The sequence below is a fragment of the Macaca mulatta genome, chromosome 13 (genome assembly GCF_049350105.2).
Source record: "Macaca mulatta isolate MMU2019108-1 chromosome 13, T2T-MMU8v2.0, whole genome shotgun sequence".
NCBI classification, from domain to species: Eukaryota; Metazoa; Chordata; class Mammalia; order Primates; family Cercopithecidae; genus Macaca; species Macaca mulatta.
The window spans coordinates 121,195,930-121,220,526 of record NC_133418.1 but is presented as its reverse complement, the minus strand read 5'-3'; the positions used below and the strand labels follow the sequence as shown (position 1 = coordinate 121,220,526).

Here is a 24,597-nt window from a genome sequence, read left to right as displayed (position 1 = left end):
GAAATGCAATACAATACACGCCAGTAATCTCAGCACTTTTGGAGCCGAGGTGGGTGGATCACCTGAGGTCAGGAGATCGAGACCAGCCTGGCCAACATGGTGAAACCCCATCTCTACTAAAAATACAAAAATTAGCCAGACCTGGTGGCGTATGCCTGTCATCCCAACTACTCAGGAGACTGAGGCAAGAGAATCGCTTGAACCTAGGAGGCAGAGGTTGCAGTGAGCAGAGATTGCACTACTGCACTCTAGCCTGCGTGACAGAGCAAGGCTCTGTATCAAAAAGAAAGTTAAGAAAAAATTTTAAAAAATGATTCTGAGGCATTCTTCAAAGAATTGTAACAGTAAACCAAAGCAGACTGGCTGCGAGCGAAGGTCACGGCAACAGGTTTTTTGGATGCTCCAGGCATTTTGCTTGTTCTCTTTCAGGAGGTCCAGAGAACAATAACATATGCCTGCTGTCGGGGTGTTTAGAGAAAGTTGGCACTGGCTCCTCCGGTGGAGGGAGTGTTTCTCCACCCCCAGGCCCAGCTGTGCCCAGTGCCTGGCGCTTCCCTCAAAGGCCTCCCTGCAAGGCTGAGGGGACTGTGGAGAGGGGTCTGGTGGTCCAAGCTATGGGTTTAGGGCAGAAGGGAATAAGGAGGGACAGGAGGGTTTGGGCCACCTGTAGCCATCCCAACTCCCCACCAGCCGAGTGCACTTGGTCGTGGCTGGCACAGGGGAGTGGGCTCAGAGGGGGCTCTGCTCGGAGGGCTCTGCTCACAAGGCTCTGCCTGCTGCTTTGCACACTCTGGTCTCTCGGTCGCTGTCTCCTGCCCCCAGGCTTGGGAGTGGGGCACTGCTTGTCCTCCCACAGGAGCACAAACCTGCGCTGTGCGTCCAGCCCCCCGCTCTTAGAAATACAGCCTTCCCGCAGTTCCTGGCCCGTGGAGGGTGGCTTTGGCTGTACCCAGGGGTGGAAGCCCCACAGGCTGGGGCCTGCCCACCGTGGAGGTGCAGGGTTTGGAGCCCTGGACGTGGAGTCAGGAGGCCGTGGTCTGAGTGAAATCCACGCTGTCAGTGTGCGCTCCTGCTCCTGATGCTCACTGTAACCCGAGGCATGGATTGCCCTGAGGTGCCACTTGACAGACAGGGAAACCGAGGCTTACAGAGGGCTGTCACTTGTGCAGGGTTTCATGGATGGAGCACTGGGATTTGGGGCCAGGCCTGTCTGATCGCAGAGGCTGCGCTCTGAATCACGGGGCACTGTGTTCCTTCCTGGCTCCCTGTGTGACCTGTGGTGGTCACCTGACTCTGAACTGCGTGACCCGTGGTGGTCACCTGACTCTGAACTGCGTGACCCGTGGTGGTCACCTGACTCTGAACTGCGTGACCCGTGGTGGTCACCTGACTCTGAACTGCGTGACCCGTGGTGGTCACCTGACTCTGAACTGCGTGACCCGTGGTGGTCACCTGACTCTGAACTGCGTGACCCGTGATGGTCACCTGACTCTGAACTCCTCTTCTGGAGCAGAGGGCAGTGTCTCCGTCTCTCAGTACCACACAGCGGGCAGCTCCCAGGACAGAGATGATTTCCTCCCAGCTGTGGAGGCTGGAAGTCAGGGATCCAGGTGCCGGCAGGGCTACTTCTCCCAAGGCTGCTCTCCGGGGCTTACAGGCGGCGTCTTCCTGCTGTCTCCCGTGGCCTTCCTCCGTGCACGCACAATCCTGGCCTCTCTTTCTCTTTGTGTAAAGCCACATTCCTGTTGGACCAGGGCCCACCTGTGTGACCTCTTTAAAGACCCTGCTTCTAGTAGGAGTCACACTGGGGTTAGGGCTCCATCGTCAGAATTTTGGAGGATGTAATTCAGCCCTAATAAATGGTGCTGCTAGGAACCATCATGTACGTGTGGATGTGCTTTTCTGGCACACAGTCTACCTGGGAGTATTCTAACTTATTTCTGAAAGATGGAAAAATGAGCAGAATCCTGGGACCCCCACCGAGTCCCCACCTGGAGAGGGGCGGCGTCAGAACATGGGAAAGAAAACCAAAGTCCCAGCCCTGGGAACATCACCTGCCCATGAAAAAGCCCGAGCACCACAGGGGCTGTGGAGCGACATGGCAGAGGCAGATTGTGTTCCTTCACCTGAACGAACAGTTAACTATTTGCTAAGAAGCTTCCACCTGGAAAAGATAAGGAGGGCTCAAGGGGCCTCCTCCCCACCTGCAAGCTGTTTCTCCCTGAGACCCCTGCGAGATGAGATGTGAAGCTGTTCAAGGACAGTTAATGGGGAGAGAGAAGTGACCTGCAGACCCCGTCTTCCCGCCTTCCCACCCAGACAGCTCCTCCCTGGACGATGAGGCCAGGTCCCCAGGCTGACAAGTAGAGCGGGATGGTGAGGCCCAGGAGACGGTGGAGGAGAAGCCCCTGGGGCACAGATGCTCTTGGTGAGGCGTGCTCCTCCCACCTTCGAGAAAGACTCATTAGTGGTTCAGTCCATCAGCTGGAGGAGGCACGCATCCTGCTGTTGCAGACAAGTTAAAACCTGAGAGTGAGTTGAGAGCATTTGGCTTTTAGCCATCCCTAAATTGCACGGCCAGACGTTAATGCAAATCCAAGGTCATCGCTGACACTTGGCACCTGTCTCCAGCGAGTAGCGCTCAGCTCCTGCCCTTGGAGAAGTGTGGGACCCAGTCCCTGTCATAGGGGGGTCTGAGAAACCCCTGCTCTGGCTGCTTGCTGATTGTGAGGGTGCTGTGAACGCGTCCAGCCTGATCTGGCAGCCTGAACCTCCTCGCAAGGGGACGGAGGCGACCACAGCTGACCGGGGGGGAGCAGCATGAAGACTTGGAGGGGGAAATAAGAAGCACAAACATTGAGGCTGTCCCAACCTTCCTCCTAACGGCCAGCACAGAACCTCGGGAACGGCGCGGTGGAGAGCTGGGCACAGGAGAGTTTGTCTTTGGACAGGAGACTCGAGGAAGACGCGTGTTCCTGGGCCTGGGACAACAGACAGGGCCTGGGACAACATGAAACAGCAGATGTGCATTTTCAGGGAACATCAGCTTTTCTGTAGGACCCTCTGCGGGAGGCCGAGCAGAAGCACGGGGCTCACCTTTCAGCTTCAGAGCACGGTGAGGGACGCCTGCCTCACAAACTCATCTTGCCCTAACTCTCTCCCAAAGGCCCTGTCTCTAAATACCGGCACCTTGGGGTCACGGCTTCAACAGAGGAATTTGGTGAGGGGCACGGCTCCATCCACTGCAGGAGGTGACGGTGCTCAGGCTGTGACTGGGCACTCAGTGTGGGTGGCTGCGTCCATCCTGCCGAGGAACCAAGACACACCAGGGTATGTGCTGGGGAAAGGCAGCCAGGATGGGGCAGGGACTGAGGGTTTCTAGCTGGGTGAAGGGAAGATTTCAGAGAGAGAACAGTTTTTAAATGTTTGGGGGACTCTTGGAGAAGGTGAGTTCAGCTAGCTTTGCATTTCTGTGGGTGTAAAACCAGGCTGGCTGAGCGGACCCAGCAGAGCAACAACTTCCCAGCTCCTCCAGCCCTGAGAACTGACTGTACCGTGCCTCCTTCTGCAGCAAAGCAGGGCCCCTCAGTCATATTCCAGGGAGAATTGCGAATGGCCTCCCTTGCAGCAAGTTTTGGGCATGTATAATGGGTTGGCTGGTTTACTGAAGCTGTTTGTTCCAGTCGCCCTTCTCTCTCCTTGCTCTGGCATTTTACTATTACAGAAATTTCAGGTTGAAATTGTCATGACTCAGAACAGCAGGAACGGGTGCCTGGCACCAGCTGTCGGAAGAGCAGGCCAGGTGGCTCCAGCAGGCGCTGGACTCACAGGCTGCTGTGGAGAGGGATTCGGAGCAGGGCAGGGCTGGCCCCTGATGGAAGGCGACACACTGAGCGTCCCCTCTGGTGTGGGGGCCCTGCCCCTCCCTCTGTGAGACCTCCTGGCTGTCCACCTGGTCCCGGCCCTGCCTGTGTCTTGGGCCCTGTCCTCACTGGGTGCCCCCCAGTGGCAGTGCCTCTAGCCGCCTTGCTGTGCCCCTGCCTACCCCGCTGCCCTCGGGTTCCTCCCTGGGCTCCTCTTCCTCATGTGGGTCTCCTGAGGGGCCGCCCGGCCCCCGCCTCCCACTGGACACTTCTCTCAGGTGCCCTCCTGGCCCTTGTCACTGTCACATGATGGCCCCTCTCCCCTGCCTGTCCCCCTCTCCCCTGCCTGTCCCCCTCTCCGTTGCCTGTCCCCGTCTCCCCACACGCCCCGTGGCATCCCCCTCTGTGCCTGTCCAGAGCTGTGTCTCCCTGCCCCCGCCTCGGGGAGGGCTTGCCACCCAGTGCCAGCTGTGTGCGCCTCATCCGCACGTCCCATCAGGCACGAGGTTCTGCCAGCGCCACCTCCTGGGTGTCTCCCCGATCTGGACCGTTCTTCTCGTCCTCCCAGACCCCGCCTGCCATGACCCCCTTCACCCCCGGCCTGCTCTGCCCTTGGCCTCCTTTCATGCCTTTCAGCCTCTCCAACAAGTGTTGCCAGATGCTTCCTGAACACAAGTCTGGTCTCATCGCCCTCTTCTCCAACTCTCTGCCTCTCCCACAGCACGGAGCATGCACCACAGCCTCTCTGATGCTTTCCTAGGCTCTGAGGACGGACGAGGAAGTGGCGTCCCCGTGCCCTTTTTCTATTCCCTTCCTCTTGCATGCACTGCAGTTGCTGGACTGCTGTCCTGATTTACCAGTAGACCCTGAGCTCTGACTCCTGCAGCCAGCGCCCTGCACAGCTGGTGACACAGTGCCTGGGGCGCAAGCAGAGTCGCCTCCGTGCTGGCTGTCCAGCCTAGGTGCCATTAGGATCTTCTCCTGTCTCCCTCATCCCCCCATTGTCCCCCAGGCTGGATGTGGCCCCCAGCTGCAGCATCAGGAGAGCAGCCTGGGCCTCAGAGCAGCAGGGCGTGGCTCTTGTCCTGGCTCTGCCATGCCAGGCTGTGTCATTTTCGTAGCCAGATAAGAGAATGCCTGTGAATGTGCTTTGTGAATCAAGGCTGCACTTTAATGCAACGTAAACCACTCTTTGCAGGGGTGTGTGTGGTTTCATTTTAGCAAAGCTCACTGAAGTCTATGTTCTGTCCTCTAGTTTCTGTCTATTCTGAATTGGGGGAACATTACAACTGCTTTGCAAAACAAGACTAGGAGTTCCTGGCAGGGAAGTCCTTGGTTCTCTGGCGTCACTGCCGGACAGAGCGTTATCTGCATGCAGTAGAAAGGCCTTCCTGCCACCCCTGTCTTGCAGGATTGCCCACATTGAATTGCATTTAGTTCCTGCAACAATGGGTTATAACTGATCATGAAATCCTAACAATGTATAATCACGTCCATGAGAAAGAATTACTGAGTTAAATCAGGTCGCCTGTTTCTTTTCCCAGTTTTTCCCTATGTACTTGTTTGCTGTTTGCTGGTTGGGTTGGTGGTCAGTGGTGATCACCAGCAGGCAGGTAGGAGCAGTTGCTGAGGGCTTAACACTTGGTGGGAGGGAGCACTGAGAAACTCCACCCTCTGGTTTAATTTGTTCTAGGGACTGGGTGACAGCGGCATTCTTCGGGCGTGGTCCAGTGATCAGAGAGACAATCCCGTGGGATCTTGGTGTCCCTCTTGCTATGAATGAGAGGAGAAGGGTGGGGGACACACACCACACACCACCGCTGCACACACCCAGGCTGGGGACAGGGGCCAGCAGGTCACGGGGATCCGGCATTCTGCTGTAGAGCAGGTCAAGTCGGGAGGCATCTGGTGAAGCACTCCTGGGACCCTCCTCCCTGGCTCAAGTTCACACACCCGAGAGGAGCCAGGGGCTTTGCCACCTGCACCCACCCCCACACCGTGTTCCTGACAACGCTGGTTATGTCCATGCTTGCAGGGTTGTGGGTACGTGGTTTGGTGGGTACAGGAGTAAGAGCTGGGAGGTTCTGCCTTGCTGGGATGGAGGAAAGACAAGCTCTTCCCTCACACGGGCACGGAGGGGATGGACCATGGTTGAGTTTGGAACTTAGGGATGCCCCGTTCGGCCCCTCCGTTCCATACTGTGTATGACTTCTGGGGGAAGTGCATCTTCCTTCAGAAGCTGTATCAACAGGTGACCTGACTGTGACAGTCACCTGCGTGACCTTGGAGAGATTTAGAGCTGTCTGTCTTAGTCTCTTCTATGTGTCTGCGATGTTAGGAAGGAGGGCGGTCGGGGCACCTGTGCACATGTGTGATGGAGGAGGCCGCGGGATCATCTGTGTGTCAACCAACTTTGCTTTTATTGTTTTCTACAGGAGACGTGGGGGACAAAGGACAGAAAGGCAGCGTGGGTCGCCATGGAAAAATCGGTCCCATTGGCTCTAAAGGTATTTGCGATGTGATTCTTGCCTCATTCTCCCCCCTCCCCCAGGGTCAGTGTCTGGATCCCCTGAGAATAACTCTAGCGTGGATTGTCTCGTGTGGTGCTCCTGTTTATGCTCTGTGCGTGCTAGAGAAGACATCTGCCGTGCTTCCGTTTTGGAGGTGCTTGGAGCTAGTTGCTGGCTCTGTGCTTACAGGGTGCAGTGAAGTGCTCCCCATCCTGTGGGATTTTCATAGCATTCCAGGATGGAGGGGCTGCGGCGAGTGCGCTTGGGCGAGACTCTGGCTGTGAAGCCACAACGTCCTTAACAAGTTTGGTAACACGCTTAGAGCCTCACGTAAGGCGCGGACGGACCCTGCTCAGGAGGCACCGCGTCTGTTCCCCCAGCTCGGGTCTCAGGCATTTCGAGGTGATGGGATGATTCTTGGTGAGAACAGGGTGTGGGATGGCAGCAGCAGGTGTGAGCAGCAACTATGGTGCCAATACCTGGGTTCAGGCTACACCTGCGGGTTCTGATTGCACCGTCTCCGCTGCTGCATTTGCCTGCACAGCCTTGGTAAGGCGGGCAGATCAGCTGTGCCTCCCATGATGAGAGACTGAGGCCAGGACAGCCAAGGGGTTGCTCAGAAGGTGCTGTTCCTATGCCCCGCTCACCCCCCACCATCTGGTCAGTGGATGTCTTTGGAGCGCTTGGCTTGTTCCAGGTGTATGCTGGGCTCTAGGGGACGGAGCCGGTGGGAGGGCAAGGAGCTGGCCGTCCCTGAGCTCTGCACGTGTGGACTCGTGAAGTCTCCTTGGGGTCCCGCATGGTGTAGCAATGTGGCTGAGCTGCCCTGAGCACCAGCGGTGGAGGGAGTCTGCTGTGGTCTGTCCAGTTCCAGGGCCAGCTTCTTCTACCTCATTCATCTGCCTCGGAGCAGGTTGGCCCAGGTACCAAGAGGCTACGGTCTGGAGTTTGAGCTGTGAGGGGGTTCTCATGGTTTGTTCTGATCCATGGTCACGGACCTCCCCCTAGCCCAGCCCGTACCTGGTAGAAAGGGCTCTGTGACCAGGAGAGCGATGGGGAGGGGCCCAGCTCAGCTGTGGGCCTCCTGGAAAACCTGTGAGAGAAAAAACCTTCCCTGCCATGGCCAATCCAGTGAAGAACACACAGAGAATCATGGGATCTGGAGGGAGGCGCAGGCTTCACAAACTCAAATAACATCATGGCAAAATACTTATATCCCCAGACTTGCCATTTTAAGTATTTTAAGTGTACAATTCAGGGACGTTAAGTACATTTGCAATGGTGTACAGGCATTACCACGATTTCCAAACCCTTTTCATCTCTCCAAAGAGAAACTCTGTTTCCACTAAGCAATGGCTCCCCCTTCTTCCTCCCCCAGCCCCGGTAACTTCCAATCTGCTTTCTGTCTCTGAATTGGCCTATTCTGGACATTTCACATACGTGGAATGATAACAATGTTTGTCCTTCTAGTTGATTTCACTTGGTGTAGTGTTTTCAAGGTTCACCTGTGGGTAGCGTGGGTCAGAATGCCCTGCCTTTTTAGGGAATAATATTCCACCATACGGATGGACCACAACTGTTATCCATTCACCTGTCGGTGGACACGTGGGTTCTTTCCACCTGTTGCTTTTGTGAATAACACCACGTTGTGTATTGACTCACACAGAGGGATGTGTATACTTTTACCATGCGGTGTGTGCTCTGGGCAGATTCCGGCGACTCCTAAGGGGCAGCTGGTCCAGGCTGGCCTTGTTTGGCTTTGCTCATTTGATTTGCCTTGTGTCTGAGATTGTCATCCTGGGTTCTGATCCAGCTGTGCTTTCATTTCCAAGCTCCCGATGCTGATAAAGGAACACAAAGGAATCAGGTGGGTGGAGGCTGCGGAACTCCTTCCCTCCTTATGCGAGTGGAATCGGAATCTACACAAGTCTCTTTGCAGAGGCATTTGGGGCTTCTCTGTGAGAATAAAGAGAATGCATTAGAATTTATTTCTATTAAGTCACATGACTTAATTTTAGAGCAGTTAGAAAGCCCTATTGCCATCATTTTGTTCAACCCCCTTGTACGTTGAGGAAAGCTGAGGGCCAGGGTGGTGAGGTGGCTTGTCCCATCTAACTGGAGGTTGGGTCCAGGCCAGTATGGAGCCCAGGGCTTCTGGTGTCTGGGCCCTCCAGGACACCGGGCTGCCGCGAGCAGGGACAGGAAGGACCTTGAGCTGGGACAGGAAGGAGTGCGCTGACTCTTGGATTAGATGAGCTCTCAGGCCCGCACGGCGCTCGGCGCTCCCATCATGCTCGATCTGAATTTTCCTGCTGTTGTGAGAGGCGTGTCGGCTGCTGGGGGGAGTGGCGGCTCATTCATGGCACCAGGGATTCATGAGGCGATGTATGCAGAGTACTCCATCGGATATCCTGGATTTTCCAGAACTGACTTAAAGAATGATCACCCGATAATCCCTGTCACCCCATGACATGTATACGGTCCGTATCACATAAATAGTGCCGGAAGCAGGAATTACCTGCAGAATGGAGCTCCAGTACTTCACAACAACAGGGTGGCCTGGGAGAAATCCACGAGACAAGTCACATTTTCAGTCTTGTTGTTTTTAACTCAAAGAACACGTCCACCTCTGCCTGGTGACTTGGACCTTGTTTTTCATTTTCAGGTGAGAAAGGAGATTCTGGTGACATAGGACCCCCTGGTCCTAATGGAGAACCAGGTATGGCATAAAGGGTCCAGGATTTTTCATATAATGTATTAAAAATTGCACTTTGGAAAACAATGTAGATCATTAAATGGAACTGCGGTGGGCTGGGGAACAGAGTGCATACGCCGGCCATGTGGTCCCCGTGTCAGTGATGCTCTCAGAGATGCTGCAGTGTTTGATTTCCTTCTACCTGAATGTTAATGACCTCTTAGGAGTGTCATCTGCCTGTCCACTGTGTTATTCTGTCTGTGTGTGTAGCTGGGCTCAGTGACACCAGTCCTAGGATGAGCATTCTCCACTTCTTCGCCTCTGTGGGCACTAGGGGTCTCCTCCTACCGCCAGACTTCTCAGAAAGCACATCTGGACTTTGTGGCTCTTTCCCTGGTTTCAGACGTCCTTGCATCCGACTCCCACAATGGTGCTCCACTGACACGGCTCCCCTCGGAGGGCCCAGGGAGCTCAGATCCAGCCCAGGTGGACATGGCTTCCCTGTGGGGCACCTGCTTCCTGCTTCCTCTGTCCCTGCCCTCTGCCCGCCTTCACACCCCCCCCACTCTGCTGTCTTTCTCCCAAAACTTCTGCAGCTCTTCTGCTCCCTCCCCAGAATGGTGACCTCCTCTGAGCCCTGGTACAGCCCTCACCCCCATACCCCTACACGGTGGCCCTCATGAGGTCAAGCCCCAAAGGACCCATGTCTGGTGGGCATCTCCACTGGGGGGCTCATGGTCCCCATCTGTCTCACTGGAGCCCTTCCCTCACACCCTGGATTACCACACTGGACACTCATCCCCCACGTACATCCCACACTGTACGCCCACCCCCCTCACATCCCACAGTGGACACCCACCCACCACGTAGATCCCACAGCGGACACCCACCCACCACGTAGATCCCACAGCGGGCACCCACCCACCATGTATATCCCACAGCGGACACCCACCCACCACGTAGATCCCACAGCGGGCACCCACCCACCATGTACATCCCACAGTGGACACCCACCTACCGTGTACATCCCACAGTGGACACCCACCCACCTCGTAGATCCCACAGCGGACACCCACCCACCATGTACATCCCACAGCGGACACCCACCCACCACGTAGATCCCACAGCGGACACCCACCCGCCACGTAGATCCCACAGCGGACACCCACCCGCCACGTACATCCCACAGCGGACACCCACCCGCCACGTACATCCCACAGCGGGCACCCACCCGCCACGTAGATCCCACAGCGGACACCCACCCGCCACGTACATCCCACAGCGGACACCCACCCGCCACGTACATCCCACAGCGGGCACCCACCCGCCACGTAGATCCCACAGCGGGCACCCACCCGCCATGTACATCCTACAGCGGACACCCACCCGCCATGTACATCCCACAGCGGACACCCACCCGCCATGTACGTCCACAGCGGACACCCACCCGCCCTGTAGATCCCACAGCGGGCACCCACCCGCCATGTAGATCCCACAGCGGGCACCCACCCGCCATGTACGTCCACAGTGGACACCCACCCCATGCCCGTTCCACACTGTACACCCGTTCCCCCCCTGCCACCAACTCCCAAGCTGCTCACTCATGCCCCATGACAATGTCAGGCATCCTCTAATCTTCCTTCTGCTTCAGCGCCTCCAGGCGGGGGTTGTTGCTGCGCCCCTCTCACCCCACCCCCTCCCTCATTCAGGCCTCATTGCTTTCGAGCTGAATTCCTGAAATAACAACCTGATGGCTCTGTGCCCTCCAGTCCTTTTTTATTGACCACAAAAGATGCTTACGAGATACTATATTAGGTGGAAGATACAGTGTTTAAGTAACTAGAATATTCCTTCAATCAGACTCCAACCTTCCCCTCTTCCCTCAACCAAGAAGCTCGACAGCTGGGCCTCGGAAGAGAATTCAGTGCGTTCAGTGCGTTCACGGGGGTGGCGGGGAGCGTCCCTTCCACAGGCGTCTGCTCGCTGGAGCCAGCCTTTCTCCCCGAGACGCGCTGTGTCTCCGTGATGTCACTCGCTTCACAGCACATTCAGAAGGTGCTCTCCGAGAAGGATCTGACCCTTGGAAACTAGGGGGAAAACAAAGGGGCTAGATTTCTGAATAAAAGTTCTTGTTTTAAAAGCTCCTCCCGCATCACAGAGATGAGGAACAGCTGCTTGGGAGGTGTCCTTGCCTGCGTGACTTTGTTCCGTACGAGTGCGCTGAGATCAGTGTCACTGAGTGGCCGAGCACCATCCGCTCAGGGCACCTCTAGGCACTCAGCCAACCTGAGGGGCCTGGACAAAGCCTCTGGGAGAGAGGAGGACCCGGAGGCAGGTGAGGGCAGGGCAAGAAGAGGGGACGTCCTGGGGCCGAGCTGCTGCCATCAGGCCTACCGTGGTCAGAGAGTTTGGAGGTTATGAGGAAAGGAATCCATCCACCTCCCCTGACAGGGGTCTCTCCAGAAAGCCTCTATTACCTCAAACCTCAGGGAGCTCGAAGACAAAATATATTTTTAAAAAATGTATCTTAGATAAAACTTCCACTAAAAAAATCCCAAAACCAAGGCAAACCCCAAGAAAGATCAAGTTTCAAATGTGCAAATGTGAATCGGGGGGTCTCACGTATGAGGGCGAGGTGGGTGATTTGGGCTCTACGTGATTGCCGACGTCCAGGAAGATGGGATTGAACTTCTGCAGGATGTACCAGACTGCAGGGTGGGCTGAGACCGCACAGTGGAAACTGTGGGAAAAGGCGCAAAGCCCACCCGCACGCCTCGCTTCCTCCCAGGCCTCATCCACGGCCTCCAGGTGCTCCTGGTGATGCTGTCCTGTCCTCCCTCCCTGAGCTGTCCCTCACGCCCTGTGTATGCCCACGATGCCCAGCTCTGCCCTGGCCCCTACTCCCCACCTGACATGTCACAGGCACCTGCGTGTTGGCGATTCCGCCTCCTGTACTCGGCTAGGAATGGAACGGCCCCGCTGCCTCGAGAGCTCTGCACAGTGGATGCTGCTGCTGCCGCCTTCGGCTCCCCTCAGCCCCCCTCAGCCCTGCAGTGCCCCCAGGCCATGGAGGACTGCTGCCAGATGTTCTACCTTTTCTCACTGCACACCCTCAGCCAGACCCGCTTCCCTGGGTCCCAACCCTGCCCTGGGCTGCTTCCCACCCCTGCACCTCCATTTCTCTTCCCTCGACAGCTGGCGAGGTTTGAAATACACGCGTCTGCCCTCCCTCTGCTCCTGTCGAGGTCTTTCCCTGCTCCGCCTGCCTTTAGGACGAAGGGGGAGATGGATATTGCGGCCTCGAAGGGGCATGTTTGTTGAGTAAAATGCGTATTTCTGGGGAGGGGTCCTCGCCTCTCTTCTGAGCCCGAGTCCTCGTCCAGCCTTTGTAACGCACCGGCCCGGCCCCTGCAGGGCTCCCATGTGAGTGCAGCCAGCTGCGCAAGGCCATCGGGGAGATGGACAACCAGGTCTCTCAGCTGACCAGCGAGCTCAAGTTCATCAAGAACGGTATGTGGCTCCTGGCACCACCCTCCCTCCCTCCCACCTCCGGGCCCCGTCCGAAGCCCCCCAGCAAGGGCTCTGCAGTGGCCACGCCTGTCCTGCCGTCCCCTGCTGCCCTGCCGGCCCCTGCTGCCCTGCCGTCCCCTGCTGCCCTGCCGTCCCCTGCTGCCCCGCCAGCCCCTGCTGCACATGGCTGTGCCTTAAGTTTGTTGCAGAGATGCAAGTGCTCGCTTTTCAGCCCTGCCCTTCCCCACAGCTGTCGCTGGAGTGCGCGAGACAGACAGCAAGATCTACCTGCTGGTGAAGGAGGAGAAGCGCTATGCGGATGCCCAGCTGTCCTGTCAGGGCCGAGGAGGCACGCTGGGCATGCCCAAGGATGAGGCTGCCAATGGCCTGATGGCCGCATACCTGGCGCAGGCTGGCCTGGCCCGTGTCTTCATCGGCATCAACGACCTGGAGAGGGAGGGTGCCTTCGTGTACTCTGACCGCTCCCCCATGCGGACCTTCAACAAGTGGCGCAGCGGCGAGCCCAACAACGCCTACGACGAGGAGGACTGCGTGGAGATGGTGGCCTCGGGCGGCTGGAACGACGTGGCCTGTCACACCACCATGTACTTCATGTGTGAGTTCGACAAGGAGAGCATGTGAGCCTCGGGCTGGGGCTGGCCGCCGGGAGAGCCCGTGAGCCTCCGCATATGAGCCTCGGGCTGGGGCTGCCCATTGGGGGCCCCACGTGTCCCCGCAGGGTTGGCAGGGCCAGAGCCCAGACCGTGGTGCCAGCCAGGGAGCTGTCCCTCTGTGAAGGGCGGAGGCTCACTGAGTAGAGGGCTGTTGTGTAAACTGAGAGAACGGCCTGTGTGTAAGAGGAAAAGAAAGCGTCCCTCGGGTGCTGTCTCTGAGGAAGCGGAGTTTCGTTACCGTCTTGTAGCCCCGATGTCATCATGTAATTATTACCCAGAATGCTCTTCCATAAATCTCGTGCCTTTGTCCAAGCTATACAATAAAATCTTTCAGTAGTGCAGTAGTTAAGTCCAAATGGTGGCAATGGGGTCTTGAATTACTACCTTTTAATTTCTATATGGAAAAGAACTCACTTCACTTTGACTAATGCTTCTGTAAATTATATTAAAATATAGGTTCCTTCACACTATTATCCATGTAAAAACAATTTTGCTTTGCTTCAAACCCAGATTTCAGGAAAACGCCACCAAAATATTCTCCAAACTTTACTACTACATGTGTGGAGTCATTTTGTTCTCTTAATTTTTTCAATAGCTCTATTAATTATCTCTTATTTTAATTAATTTTTGTAGAGGTGAGGTCTTGCTATGTGTCCCAGGCTGGTCTTGAACTCCTGGGCTCAAGTGATCCTCCCACCTCAGCCTCCTGAAGAGCTGGGACTACAGGCAGGAGCCACCACACCCAGCTTGTGTGAGTTATCTATTGCTGCCTAACAAATTACCCCAAAACTCAGTGGCCTAAGAAAGATCGATTACCTCCCAGATCAGAAATCTGCACAGGGCTTAGCTCCGTCCTCTACTTTGGGGCCTCTCCCAAGCTGAAACCAAGGTCATTCCTCCTGCAGTTTGGACAGAACTCAGGTACTCCTGAGTTGTCGGACAGAGGGCCCCAGTTTCCCACCAGCTGTGGGTCACAAGCTCCCGCAGTTCCCTGTCACAGGGGCCCTTGCCCTGGGCTGCCCACAACACGACAGCACCTTCCTCAGAGCAGCCCAGGAGAAGAGCTGAAGAGAGAAACCGCAGCCTTTCCTCAGCTCACCTGGACATGTCCTGCCGTCTGCATCCATTTGCATTGCCATAAAGGAAAACCCAAGGTTGGGCAGCAGATCAAGAAAGAGGTTTATTTGGCTCACGGTTCTGCAGGCAGCACTGGAAGCATGGTGCCAGCATCTGCTCCTGGTGAGGCCTCAGGCTGTGTCCACCCTCAGTGGAGCGGGAGGGAGAGCCGGCACTCACAGAGATCACATGGGGAGAGGGAAGCCACAAAGAGAGAGAGGGAGGTGCGGGGCTGTTCTGCATAACCAATCAGTGTAGGGAAGGAACAGAATGAGAACTCACTCACTGGGATGAAGACTGAGGACGGCACCCAAGACACTCATCAGGGTTCCGCCCCCAACCCAAACACCACCTATTAGGCCCCACCACCACTGAGGGTCACATTTCAACATGAAATCTGGAGAGGCCCAACAGCAAACCACAGCACGTGCCTTCCCTCTGCGGTGCTCCACCAGCTTGCTGCGAGGCACTGGGTGCAGCCCCTGCATGGGGGTGAATACATACCAGCGGGTGGGGACCACTGGGGGTCAGTTCAGAAGCTGTCCACCACAGTACCTCAGTTGTTTTTTTTGTGTGTTTCAGAATCCCAATAAAAATAACAAATATCTTCATTTTTAAAATAGAACACACGAACACGCACATTCCATCCCAGCTGGTACTGTGGGGCGAGAGGGAGCTGTGGAGCCGGCTCCCAGGGCCTGGTGTATTTGTGCACATCCTGCGAGGGAGGCCCCGGCGGCCCTTTGTTCTAGGTTATCTATTCTGGTTGTTTGCAGAGTGAAATGCCTTGGAAGATAAAGGTAATGTCTCCCTTCCTTGTCTCCCCACCGGAGAAAAGGGCAGGTTTGCCTGCAGCCTTGGAAAATAGAGCGTCTCGTTCTGCGACAACGGGCAGGCATGGTTACTGTCCAGCATAATAAAGACGATGTCTCCCTCCAGGAAAGAGTGCAGGCATGTGTACTACCTGCTAGAGAAGAACCGGGTGCCCTAGGCTCAAGGGTCCTCCCTGTAACAGACCCACTGCATGTGCAGGTGCTGTCTGCCTTCTTCCTGAACCCCTGAAGGGGGTGGAGCCCAGGATACTGGTGCAGAAATGCCAATACCCTGGCCACAGCTGTTGATGTAAGTAACAAAGTCCTTTGTCTCTGACCCAGAAGTCTCATGTCTTCAGCCAGCACCCATGTACCTGGGGCTGTAAGTAGGGTAAAATCTTAGACCCTTCACAGTTCTTGACAGGAATTTCTTGATATCTCCTTGAATTTAATTCTCGTCTCACTGGAAGGACATAGCAAACACGTTTATTCCGGACCTGAGCGGTCCCTGGTTTGGTTGGACGGGAAGAGGAGCGCCTTGTCTCAGGAAACAGGTTCCAGGGAATGATATACAGCCAGAGAAGCAGGTGCCACTGCCTCGCCTGCTGGAAGGGAGCCCGTCAGAGCGGCCAGGCTTTTGCTTCATTGGCGCAGACTCTGTGTGAGATGGAGTCTTCCTACTGGTGCGTATATCCTTCTGGTACTTACAAGTTACTGCAGCCATTAGCTCACCCCTCTATCTGCTCACCCATGCATTCATTTACTAAGCAGTCAGTTTGAACATTTCTCCGTTTCTGACTCTGTCAGACCCATGGTTTTCTGTGTGGCAGTTCCACCGATGCCTGGAGTGTAGCTGAGGAATTGGGGGATGCTGCTGTGTGTGTGTGTTTGGGGGGCAGGCTGTGTGTGGGGAGAGCCGTCACTGAGCAGGTCATCTCACTGAATGAGCAAGTCCTCAGTGGTCCCGCTTCTGGTCTCACAGGCTGTGCTCTGCTGTCCATCATCCCCGTGAGGATGCAGAGCCGCTCCCTCAGCCCCCGCACCCCTCATCCCTCTATTGCCTCCAAACTCGCTGGTTCACTGAGGTGGCCTTGAAATATAGGGCCCCAGACAGGCTGCAGGGGTTGTGCATGTGATGACATGGGACCATGTGAATATAATTTGTAATATGTTCAACGCGACACACACATATGTCTAAGAAGTTAAAATCCTCCTCCTTTTCTTCAACTTTGCTCTAGTTGAGGGTCAGTCTTTCTAGGCCTTTTCCAAGAGCATGCACACACACACACACACACACACACCCACACCCACACATGTGATTAAACGGACCTGGAGAATGGGTCGGGGGTGGGCATTCTTTCTCATCCTGCCTTCTTCATCAGCAACCTGTCTTGGGGCAATTCCCATGCTGTCTGTGGGGCCTGCCTGCTCCTCCCATCCTGAGGCAGAGTATTCCAGAGTGTGGCCCCTGGGGGTCACTCACCCATCCTCTCCTGATGCCCCTGGGGGTCACTAATGCATCCTCCACTGATGGACGCTAGTGTTGTCTCAGCCTTCACTCTTGCAACCCAGCTGCCGTCAGGCTCCCTGAATGTGCCTTGACGTGTGCCAGTGAGACCTTATCCGTGGGGGAGAAACAGACCTGGGAGTTGAACGGCGGCACTTACACATTTGATAACAGATCCAAGGCCAAGTCTGGACCTGGGAGTTACAGGCAGGAGAGGAGAGGCCAGGCTCTGCTGATGACGGTACAGTGGGCAGGTGTGCGGGCAATGGGCAGTGGGCATCCTGGGGGCAGCAGCTCCAGGGAGCCCGGCAGCCCTGCCAGCCTCTCCCACTCCTCTGCTAGTGACGAGTCGGGGCCCTCAGGATGGGTGGAGGAGAGCTCTTTGGCCTAGAGAGGTTTGTCCTCTTTTCCATTTCTACCCCCCATCAAGGAGCAGAGGTGATTATTTTAATGGATGAGTCGTATTCATTATGTGGAGTGGCTTCTTCCTGACACGTCTCCCAGTCAAACAGGAAAGCATATCTCCCATCTGTCTTTAATGAGGCTTTCACATGCTCGCGGCTGCTCTGCCTAGGCTGGGGGAGCCTAGATGCTCCTGACGCTGGCAAAGCTCTCGTGCACACACAGGGTGTCGGCTCTGTGCATGGGAGGCTGGCCGGCTCTTCCTCACCTGCACGGCGGCATCCACTGCCCACAACGCCTCCCTGGCTGCCCCAGGGCCACCAGTCCTGGAGGAACAGCTGGTCTTTGGGATCCTGCAGGGTCTGGGGTGCTGCCCACAGAGTGGGTGGAGACCCTGCTTCCATGTGCGGACTCCTGGCTGCAGGGAAGGCCTGCCAACTGGGCTTCCACTCCCATAGGGCTGCGCGCAGCATCTTTGTCCAAGTGTGCACAGGGCCGTGGGCTGTCCACCACCCCCCATTCTCTGCTCCAGTACCACCCCCTGTACTCCGGCAAATCCACTCGGGCAGACGGCCGCCTCTTCCGCCAGCGCACCACACCACCCGCTGTGTCCCAGGGTGGGACACGCCTTCAGGTGACAGTGTGATCTTCACGAAGTTACTGAAACGTCCTAAGCCTCGGTTTCCTCATTGGTTGAGTGAATGATTTTCATACCTCCCACTGCGGCCTTGTGAGGATTACACGACACGATGTGTGCAGAGCGGTCGGCATGGCAGAGTTCTGGGTGTTGAGTGCTGAGTATCTGGCCCCGTAGAGAAGCCCGGGTACAAGGCAGCGGTGAACATAGCCCAGGACAGTACGTCCTCACCACAGACGGGTTCAGAGAAACGGCAACGCACGTCATAGACAGGTTCTTGGAAAAGGCAGGCTTAGGTGAAGTGGCGTCTAATGAAACCACTTCCACAATGGGCGCGTGGAGGAGCAAGACCGAAGTGCCTAGGGCGTCATTCTGGTCACAGGGTCATCACCAGACTTTGAAAAAAGACCCCAAACAGTTTTAATATGAAATACTGAAGTAAATGTGGTCTACACATACATTTAAGAAAGATTAATAGAAATAAGATCCGTGTTACCCAGTGGTTCTGGTTCAGGGGTGTGGGTGGCCCAAGCCTGAGCTGGCAGCTCAGGGTGCAGGGTAGGCTCCAGCCCTGGGGAGGACGCTGTCCCATCGCAGGGCAGCACACCTGCACTCACACGGGGACCACGCAGACATGCCAGGGACTCACGTGCGCGTGTGTGGACACGGAGGAAACCAGAGTGCCCAGAGACACGGGGAGACCGAGCAGACGCCACAGACGGTGGCCCTGGCTGGGAATCGGTGTTTTTCCTCGTCTGAGCTACAATGAAGCAAGGTTGGTGAAACAAGATTTGAGGGCCTGCTGCCCGTAGCTTCCCCAGCCACAGCTGCTCAGCACCACCTAAGGCGTCTTCCAAATTCCCTCTGTCACGAACTGGACGTGATGCATTAGTGCCCTGAAAGGCACGGAGCCGTCTGTGGGTCTTCGTCCCTTTCTCCCCTCTTATGCCCGATTCTGCCAGAAAACAAGAGCCATTTGGCACTGGCCGCACAGTGCCCTCAATTGGAAGGGCAGAGGGCAGGGCTGGCTGAGAGGGCAGAGCAAGCCAGGACACCTCCTGGAGGAGGGAACCCTCTCTGGGTTCTGCAGTTTAGGGAATTAGCAAAGCCCTGCTCCAGGTTCCTGCGGGAGCTCCCACTGCTCGTCCTGGGGGCTGGAGTGGCATCCACGGGGCTGTCACGGCAGCCAGGATTCCCTGTCTGTGACTGGCCACTGGGCTCATGGCCCCTGAATTGACCCAGGCACCCTGCCTTGCCAGGGCCAATGCTGAGCACCTTCTGCTGGCTAGCGGGTAAGAGGAACTGCACAGCATGGTTCCTGCTGGGTGGAAGCTTGGCGAGGCCTGGGCAAGGGAGGCAGATGCAGCTCCAGCCCCAGCAGCACCTTGAAGCCCCTCGGCCTGGTGAACGTGAGGGCCCTGGGAGCTGCCTGCCCTGTAGTTCTGTGGGGTCCGCAGTGCGTGAACCTCCCTTCCAGATGCTCTGCTCCTGCGGCGTCCCGCACCTGTCTAGGGTTTAGTTTCCTCCCCATACAGGCGAGGAGCTTGCACACAAACACCTCTGTGCCTCCACACTACCCTTCACATGTGGGTACCCACTGCCACGCAGTCCCCACCCCACAGCCCCTCCACCGGCCTTCATGGAGGGGAGTCTATGTTAACAGCAGGCACAGTGAAGGCGCGCGGGGCCTTTCTTTGTCCCTGGTTAATTCAGCAGTGTAGGATTATGCTTGCTTTAAAGCAAACGTGAGGGGCCATAAACGGCGTGAAGTCAGAACCATTGCCCTGATTTAATTCCCATAACTTTCGAGGAGGGGACCTATTGTGTAGACTGCAGAATCTGATCTGCAAAGTAGGAGGGAAACGGTTTGGTTCAGGAGAGAGCCGGGATTTATTAGGTGCTGCATCGAGGCATGACCGGAAAGCTGGCACGCACGGATTTCTCAGCGCCCTCTCTCAAGCGTGGGCGGAGATGGATGAGCGGGAGACGCAGCCTGGGGCTGCCTGGCGCTGGCTGCGGGTCCGCGGCTCCATACTGCCATCTAGTGGGACAGGAGGGCGAGGACGGCGGCGCCCACACAGGCGCGGGGAGGTTTTGCAGAGCCAAGGAGGGCGCTCAGGCCGCGGATGCTTGCAGGAATTCTTTTGGATGAGGGGTGTGTGTGTGTGTGTGCGCGCGTGTGTGTGCATGCACGTGTGTGTGCGCACATGTGTGTGCATGCGCGTGTGTGTGCGCACATGTGTGTGCATGCGCGTGTGTGTGCGCACATGTGTGTGCATGCGCGTGTGTGTGCATGAGGTAGGAGGGGAGACGAGTTAGAGGCATAGAAAGAACAAAGAGCAGGCGGGAGCAGGAGGCAGAGGCCGAGGTGTCAGACTCTTCAGAAAGCACCCGGCCTCGTTCCGCGTGAGTTCTCATCCTCAGTGACACCCACAGTTTGCCCCTGTGGTGACAGCAGCCACATGGACCTGACGACCAAAAGAGCAGTCAGGAGAAAGGTGACTCTGGCCGTTGATGGCAAAGACGAGCTCCAGGTGGAGGCTGGGCCCACCCCATGCAGAGCTCCATCAGCCCGGGAGGCGGGAACCATGCCCGGCGTTTTGTCAGGGGCAGACCCAGGTCCCTGACAGATGCCTCGTGGGTCTCAATCGTCCTTATTCACGGGCAGCCATTCATCTGGACGTTCCTCCTCTTTTAGGCCTGAAACTGCTCTCGCACTCTGCCCACGCTGTAGAAGGCAACTCAAGGTCACTGGCATGGACATCGTGCCTCTCGCTTCCCCCTGTGCACCCATCGGGGTCTGTGGCCGGTGAGGGCTGAGTCACCAGACACAACCCGGCTCAGTTCAGCAGTTCTGAACCAAGAACCCACACGTTTCTTAGTTGCAAGCAGAAAAATCGCAGTCTGGCTAATTTAAGCACAAAGGGAATTTGTTGAAAGCGTTTTGGGAGCTCGCAGGAATTCTGGGAGGCCCGGAGCTCTGCCTCGGTGCATGTGGAAGGGAACAAAGCCCATGGATCATGCGGCCGACCACGGCCTGCAAGGGCCCCTCCGCTGCTGGCAGCAGAGGCAGTTGGTTGCTAGGCTGCCGGCTGTTGCTGTGGAAGCGACTGTGCTGCTGTGTTTGCATTTCTCTAGCTTCCTATGCAGAGCCTGGGGGCCGGTCTGTCTGGTACCTAGAGCTTGGGGCCATTTTGTGGGCCTGCACAGGTTGTGCACTGCACAAATCCAGAGCCACTATTCACAGAGCTACAATCTGCACAATTATACATGGAAGCCTTGTGTGTGTCCATGCCTTAGATACAAAGGGGGCTGGGAAGCACATATTTTTCCATTTCTATGGGAAGAAAATGTGTTTCTTAAGGATGGAGCTACCCCAAACATTGTGTATCAGTTAGCTTTTGCTGTGTAACAAACCGCCTCAAAACTTCGTGATTTTGTTTTGTTTTGTTTTTTTGGAGATGGAGTCTTGCTCTGTTTACCAGGCTGGAGTGCAGTGGCCTGATCTCAGCTCACTGCAACATCCTGGTTCAAGTGATTCTCCTGCCTCAGCCTCCCGAGTACCTGGGACTACAGATGCGTGCCACATGCCTGGCTAATTTTTTGTATTTTAGTAGAGACGGGGTTTCACTGTGTTGCCAAGGCTGGTCTTGAACTCCTGAGTTCAGGCAATTGGCCTGGCTTGGCATCCCAAAACGCTAGGATTACAGGTGTGAGCCACCACGCCTGGCCAAAACTTTGTGATTTTAAATAATCATCATCCATTTAACCATTAATCTTAACTCTGTAGTCAGCAATTTGGACTGAGCTAAGCTGGGCAGTTCCTGTGGTCCTGGCTGGGCTCACTGGTGTCTCTGGGTATCTGGTGGGGTGGCTGGTCTCCAGTGCCTCAGCTGGGAGGCCTGACTGCAGCCTGCAGATTCTCACCTCAAGTAACTGGCCTGAGCATGTCTGCAGGCTGGGAGCATTTTGGTGCCGCTTCAAAAAGCAAGAGTGGGTGCACACGGGGCCCCCTGAAGCCTCAGCTTCAGAGCTGGAGCATCACTCTGTCTCCTTCTGTGCCCAAAGTCGGTCATGAGGTGAGCCCAGGGGCTCTGCCCAGGACGGGAGAAGCTGTGGAGTTCCACTGCGCAGGGGTGTGAGGCACTGTGGCCACGTCTGCAGTTTGCCACTTGTGTGAAGGAAGTTCAGATGTGGCCAGAATCAGGACAGACATCCATTGTGGCAGGATTTGGGGAGAAGAGGGAAGGGCTTTCAGGTGATCGGCAAGGGCTGGGCATGTGTTAAACTGAAGGCCTGGTGGCCCAAGTGGACCTGCCTCCTGCCAGCTACGATCCAGCCCTTGCCTCTTTCCCTGAAGGTGTGCCAGGCACTGTGAGCTGGGGTAGGTCCTTTTGCTAAAAAAATTCCATCAGGGTTAGTTGGGAGATTGTGGCACCAGTGGGTGTCAAGAAGACAGTTTCTGGCATTGCTCTTGGGCTCAAGTACCACGAGGGTACTGCCAGGCCATACCAAGATGCTCTGCTCATCCTTGATGACCTCAAGGTCACCTCATTTCCCTCATCCCGTGGGCCATGGTGGTGTGTGGCAGAGCTGAGGGAAGACTCTGGTGACGGCCAAGCCTATTCCAACATATTCTGCGTATCTTTCCCACTCCTGCTACCCCTGCGCTGCAGCCCTCAGTCTTATTCTAAGCCTTTCTCATCCCTCATCCCCCATCAGGCTTTCCTGCCTGGGTTCATCATCTATGGGTGTGTAACGGATTATCCCACGATTAATAGATCTTAGGTTGCATAGTTTCTGTGGCCCAGTAACTTGGGAGCAGCTTGGCTGGGTGGTTCTCTCTCAAGGAGCCTCAAGAGATTACACTCAAGACATCTGCTGGTGCCACAGTCTCATATGAAGGCTTGACTGGGCCAGAGGACCAGCTTCCGAGGTGGTCGGCTCACGTGCCTGCGAGGTACTGCTGCTGTTGGCAGGAGGGCTTGGATCCTGCCACGTGGGCCTCTCTAGAGGGCTGCTGAATGACCCTATGACAAGGCAGCTGGCTTCCCTCCATGTGAGTGATCCAAAAATCCTTGATGGGAGAAGCTGCAAAGTCACACTGCAAAGAGGTGTGGGCGTGAGGAGAGGTGGTGGACTGTGGCTGTGGCTGCATCCACCACACGGGAGGAAAAGCAATGGCTGCAGTGGCTTTGATGGCGCAGCCTCGGAACCACACTCTGTCATTTCTGTAAGGCCCTGCTGGTTGCACTGGGTGGCCCTGCTCAGCATGGGAGGGCTTTACCACCGTGTGAGTGCCAGGAGGTGAGGATGGTGGGGCCATCTAGGAGGTTGCCCAAGCTCGATCCTTAGCATTGTGCTTTTTCTGGATGAAAGCTAGTTCGTCCGACCCACATATTCAGGTTATTGTCTGATGGAAGCTGAAGAGCTCGAGACACACTCCCTGAGCACTTGTCATGAGCCAGACACTGCCAGCAGCTCTGGGGTGACACAGTCAGTGCGTGTGACTCTCAGTGAACCCTCGGGTGCGCAGCAAACGTGACTGTCTTTTCTGTGTGATGCCATTCAGCTGAGTGGAAGAAACGTATTCTCAGTCAGTTCTGGACTTCATGCCCCGTTTCCCTGGGGTCGTGTCACAGACAGGGCATTTGCAGCTCTGCCTGGAAGGCGCAGAAAGAGGACCGCATGACTGTTTTCAGGCAAAGGTTGCCATGGATGAGAAGCACTTTGCATTGGCTGTGTAATGTGGAACAGCAAGCTAGCACAAGTTAGAGGCTTAAAGCAGCATCCGTGACCTCCCTGCGTCTGTGGTCAGTGCCTGAGGCGCTCCCTGGACCTTCTCTCAGCCTGCAGTCGAGGTGTCCGTGGGCTGCTCTCCTCCCTCTGCGGACAGGATCTGCTTCCTCATGCACTCCCCAGGTCACTGGTGGGGTCAGCTCTGTGCTGGCTGCTGGCCTCTCTGCAGGGCAGCTTGCACCAACAGCCACTCCTTCAGGGCAATACAGGAGAGAAGGCGGGGGTGGTGGGGGGGAGTCAAGACGTAAGTCAGAGGCTTCCGAAACCTCGCCCTGGGAAGGGACATCCATCACTTTGCTGTGTCCTATTCACTAGAAGTGAGCCACTGGGCTCCACCCACATTCGGGGAGAAGAATCGGGCATGGATGCAGGTGGACAGGGCCCAGCACCTTGAAGTCACCTTGCCCAGGCTGGCACGTGTGTCCCAAGAGTGTTGTATGAGGGTGGGCAACGTGGAAAACATGCACAGCTCATGTGACTATCAAAGGAATGACTAGTTTGTTTGTTTGTTTTTTGAGGCAGCGTCTCACTCTGCTGCCCAGGCTGCAGAGCAGTGGTGCGATAACAGCTCACTGTAGCCTTGAACTCCTGGGCTCCAGCGATCCTCCCACCTCAGCCTCCCAAGGAGCTGGGACTACAGCTGTGTGTCACCATGCTTGGCTAATTAAATTTTTTTTTCAGAGATGGGGGTCTCACTGTGTTGCCCAGGTTGGTCTCAAACCCCTGGGCTCAAGAGATCCTCCCGTCTCAGCCTTCCAAAGTGCTGGGATTATAAGCATGGCCCACTGTGCCCAGCCTTAGAATGACAAGTTTTAAGTATTTGCCTAATTAAAGGGACAGCATTAAGGAAACCACTAGCCTCTTGCAACTGGGGCCAGAAGACAAGCCCCGAGCCCTGCCCCTGAGTGCTGCCCCTGTGCTTCTGTGGGAGCGCTGCAAAGCCTGTCACCCACTCCGGCGGGGCGTTGGGTGGCCTGCTATCAGCAGAGCCAGCGAGCTCCCACTGGAATGGGGCGGGGGTAAGAGGTGCGAGGTTGTTGTGCCTGAAGAGCGGACATTTCCCCAACATCAG

At 56.1% G+C, this 24,597-nt stretch overlaps 2 protein-coding genes across 3 annotated transcripts in view; one reads left to right on the top strand and one right to left on the bottom strand.

Moving 5' to 3' along the window:
* COLEC11 (collectin subfamily member 11) overlaps nt 1-13,608 on the top strand; it is a 48,827-nt gene extending 35,219 nt beyond the window's left edge. For both annotated transcript variants that reach the window (XM_015111623.3, XM_001097403.5), the window contains 4 exons: nt 6,299-6,370; nt 9,039-9,092; nt 12,483-12,578; nt 12,829-13,608. In XM_015111623.3, coding sequence (XP_014967109.3) covers nt 6,299-6,370; nt 9,039-9,092; nt 12,483-12,578; nt 12,829-13,220 — 614 coding nt within the window. In that variant the 3' untranslated portion in view covers nt 13,221-13,608. The remainder of the gene's footprint in view (nt 1-6,298; nt 6,371-9,038; nt 9,093-12,482; nt 12,579-12,828) is intronic.
* The window catches only part of EIPR1 (EARP complex and GARP complex interacting protein 1), a 608,423-nt gene that overhangs the window by 449,890 nt on the left and 133,936 nt on the right, over nt 1-24,597 (bottom strand). The gene's annotated exons all lie outside the window — the stretch shown is intronic.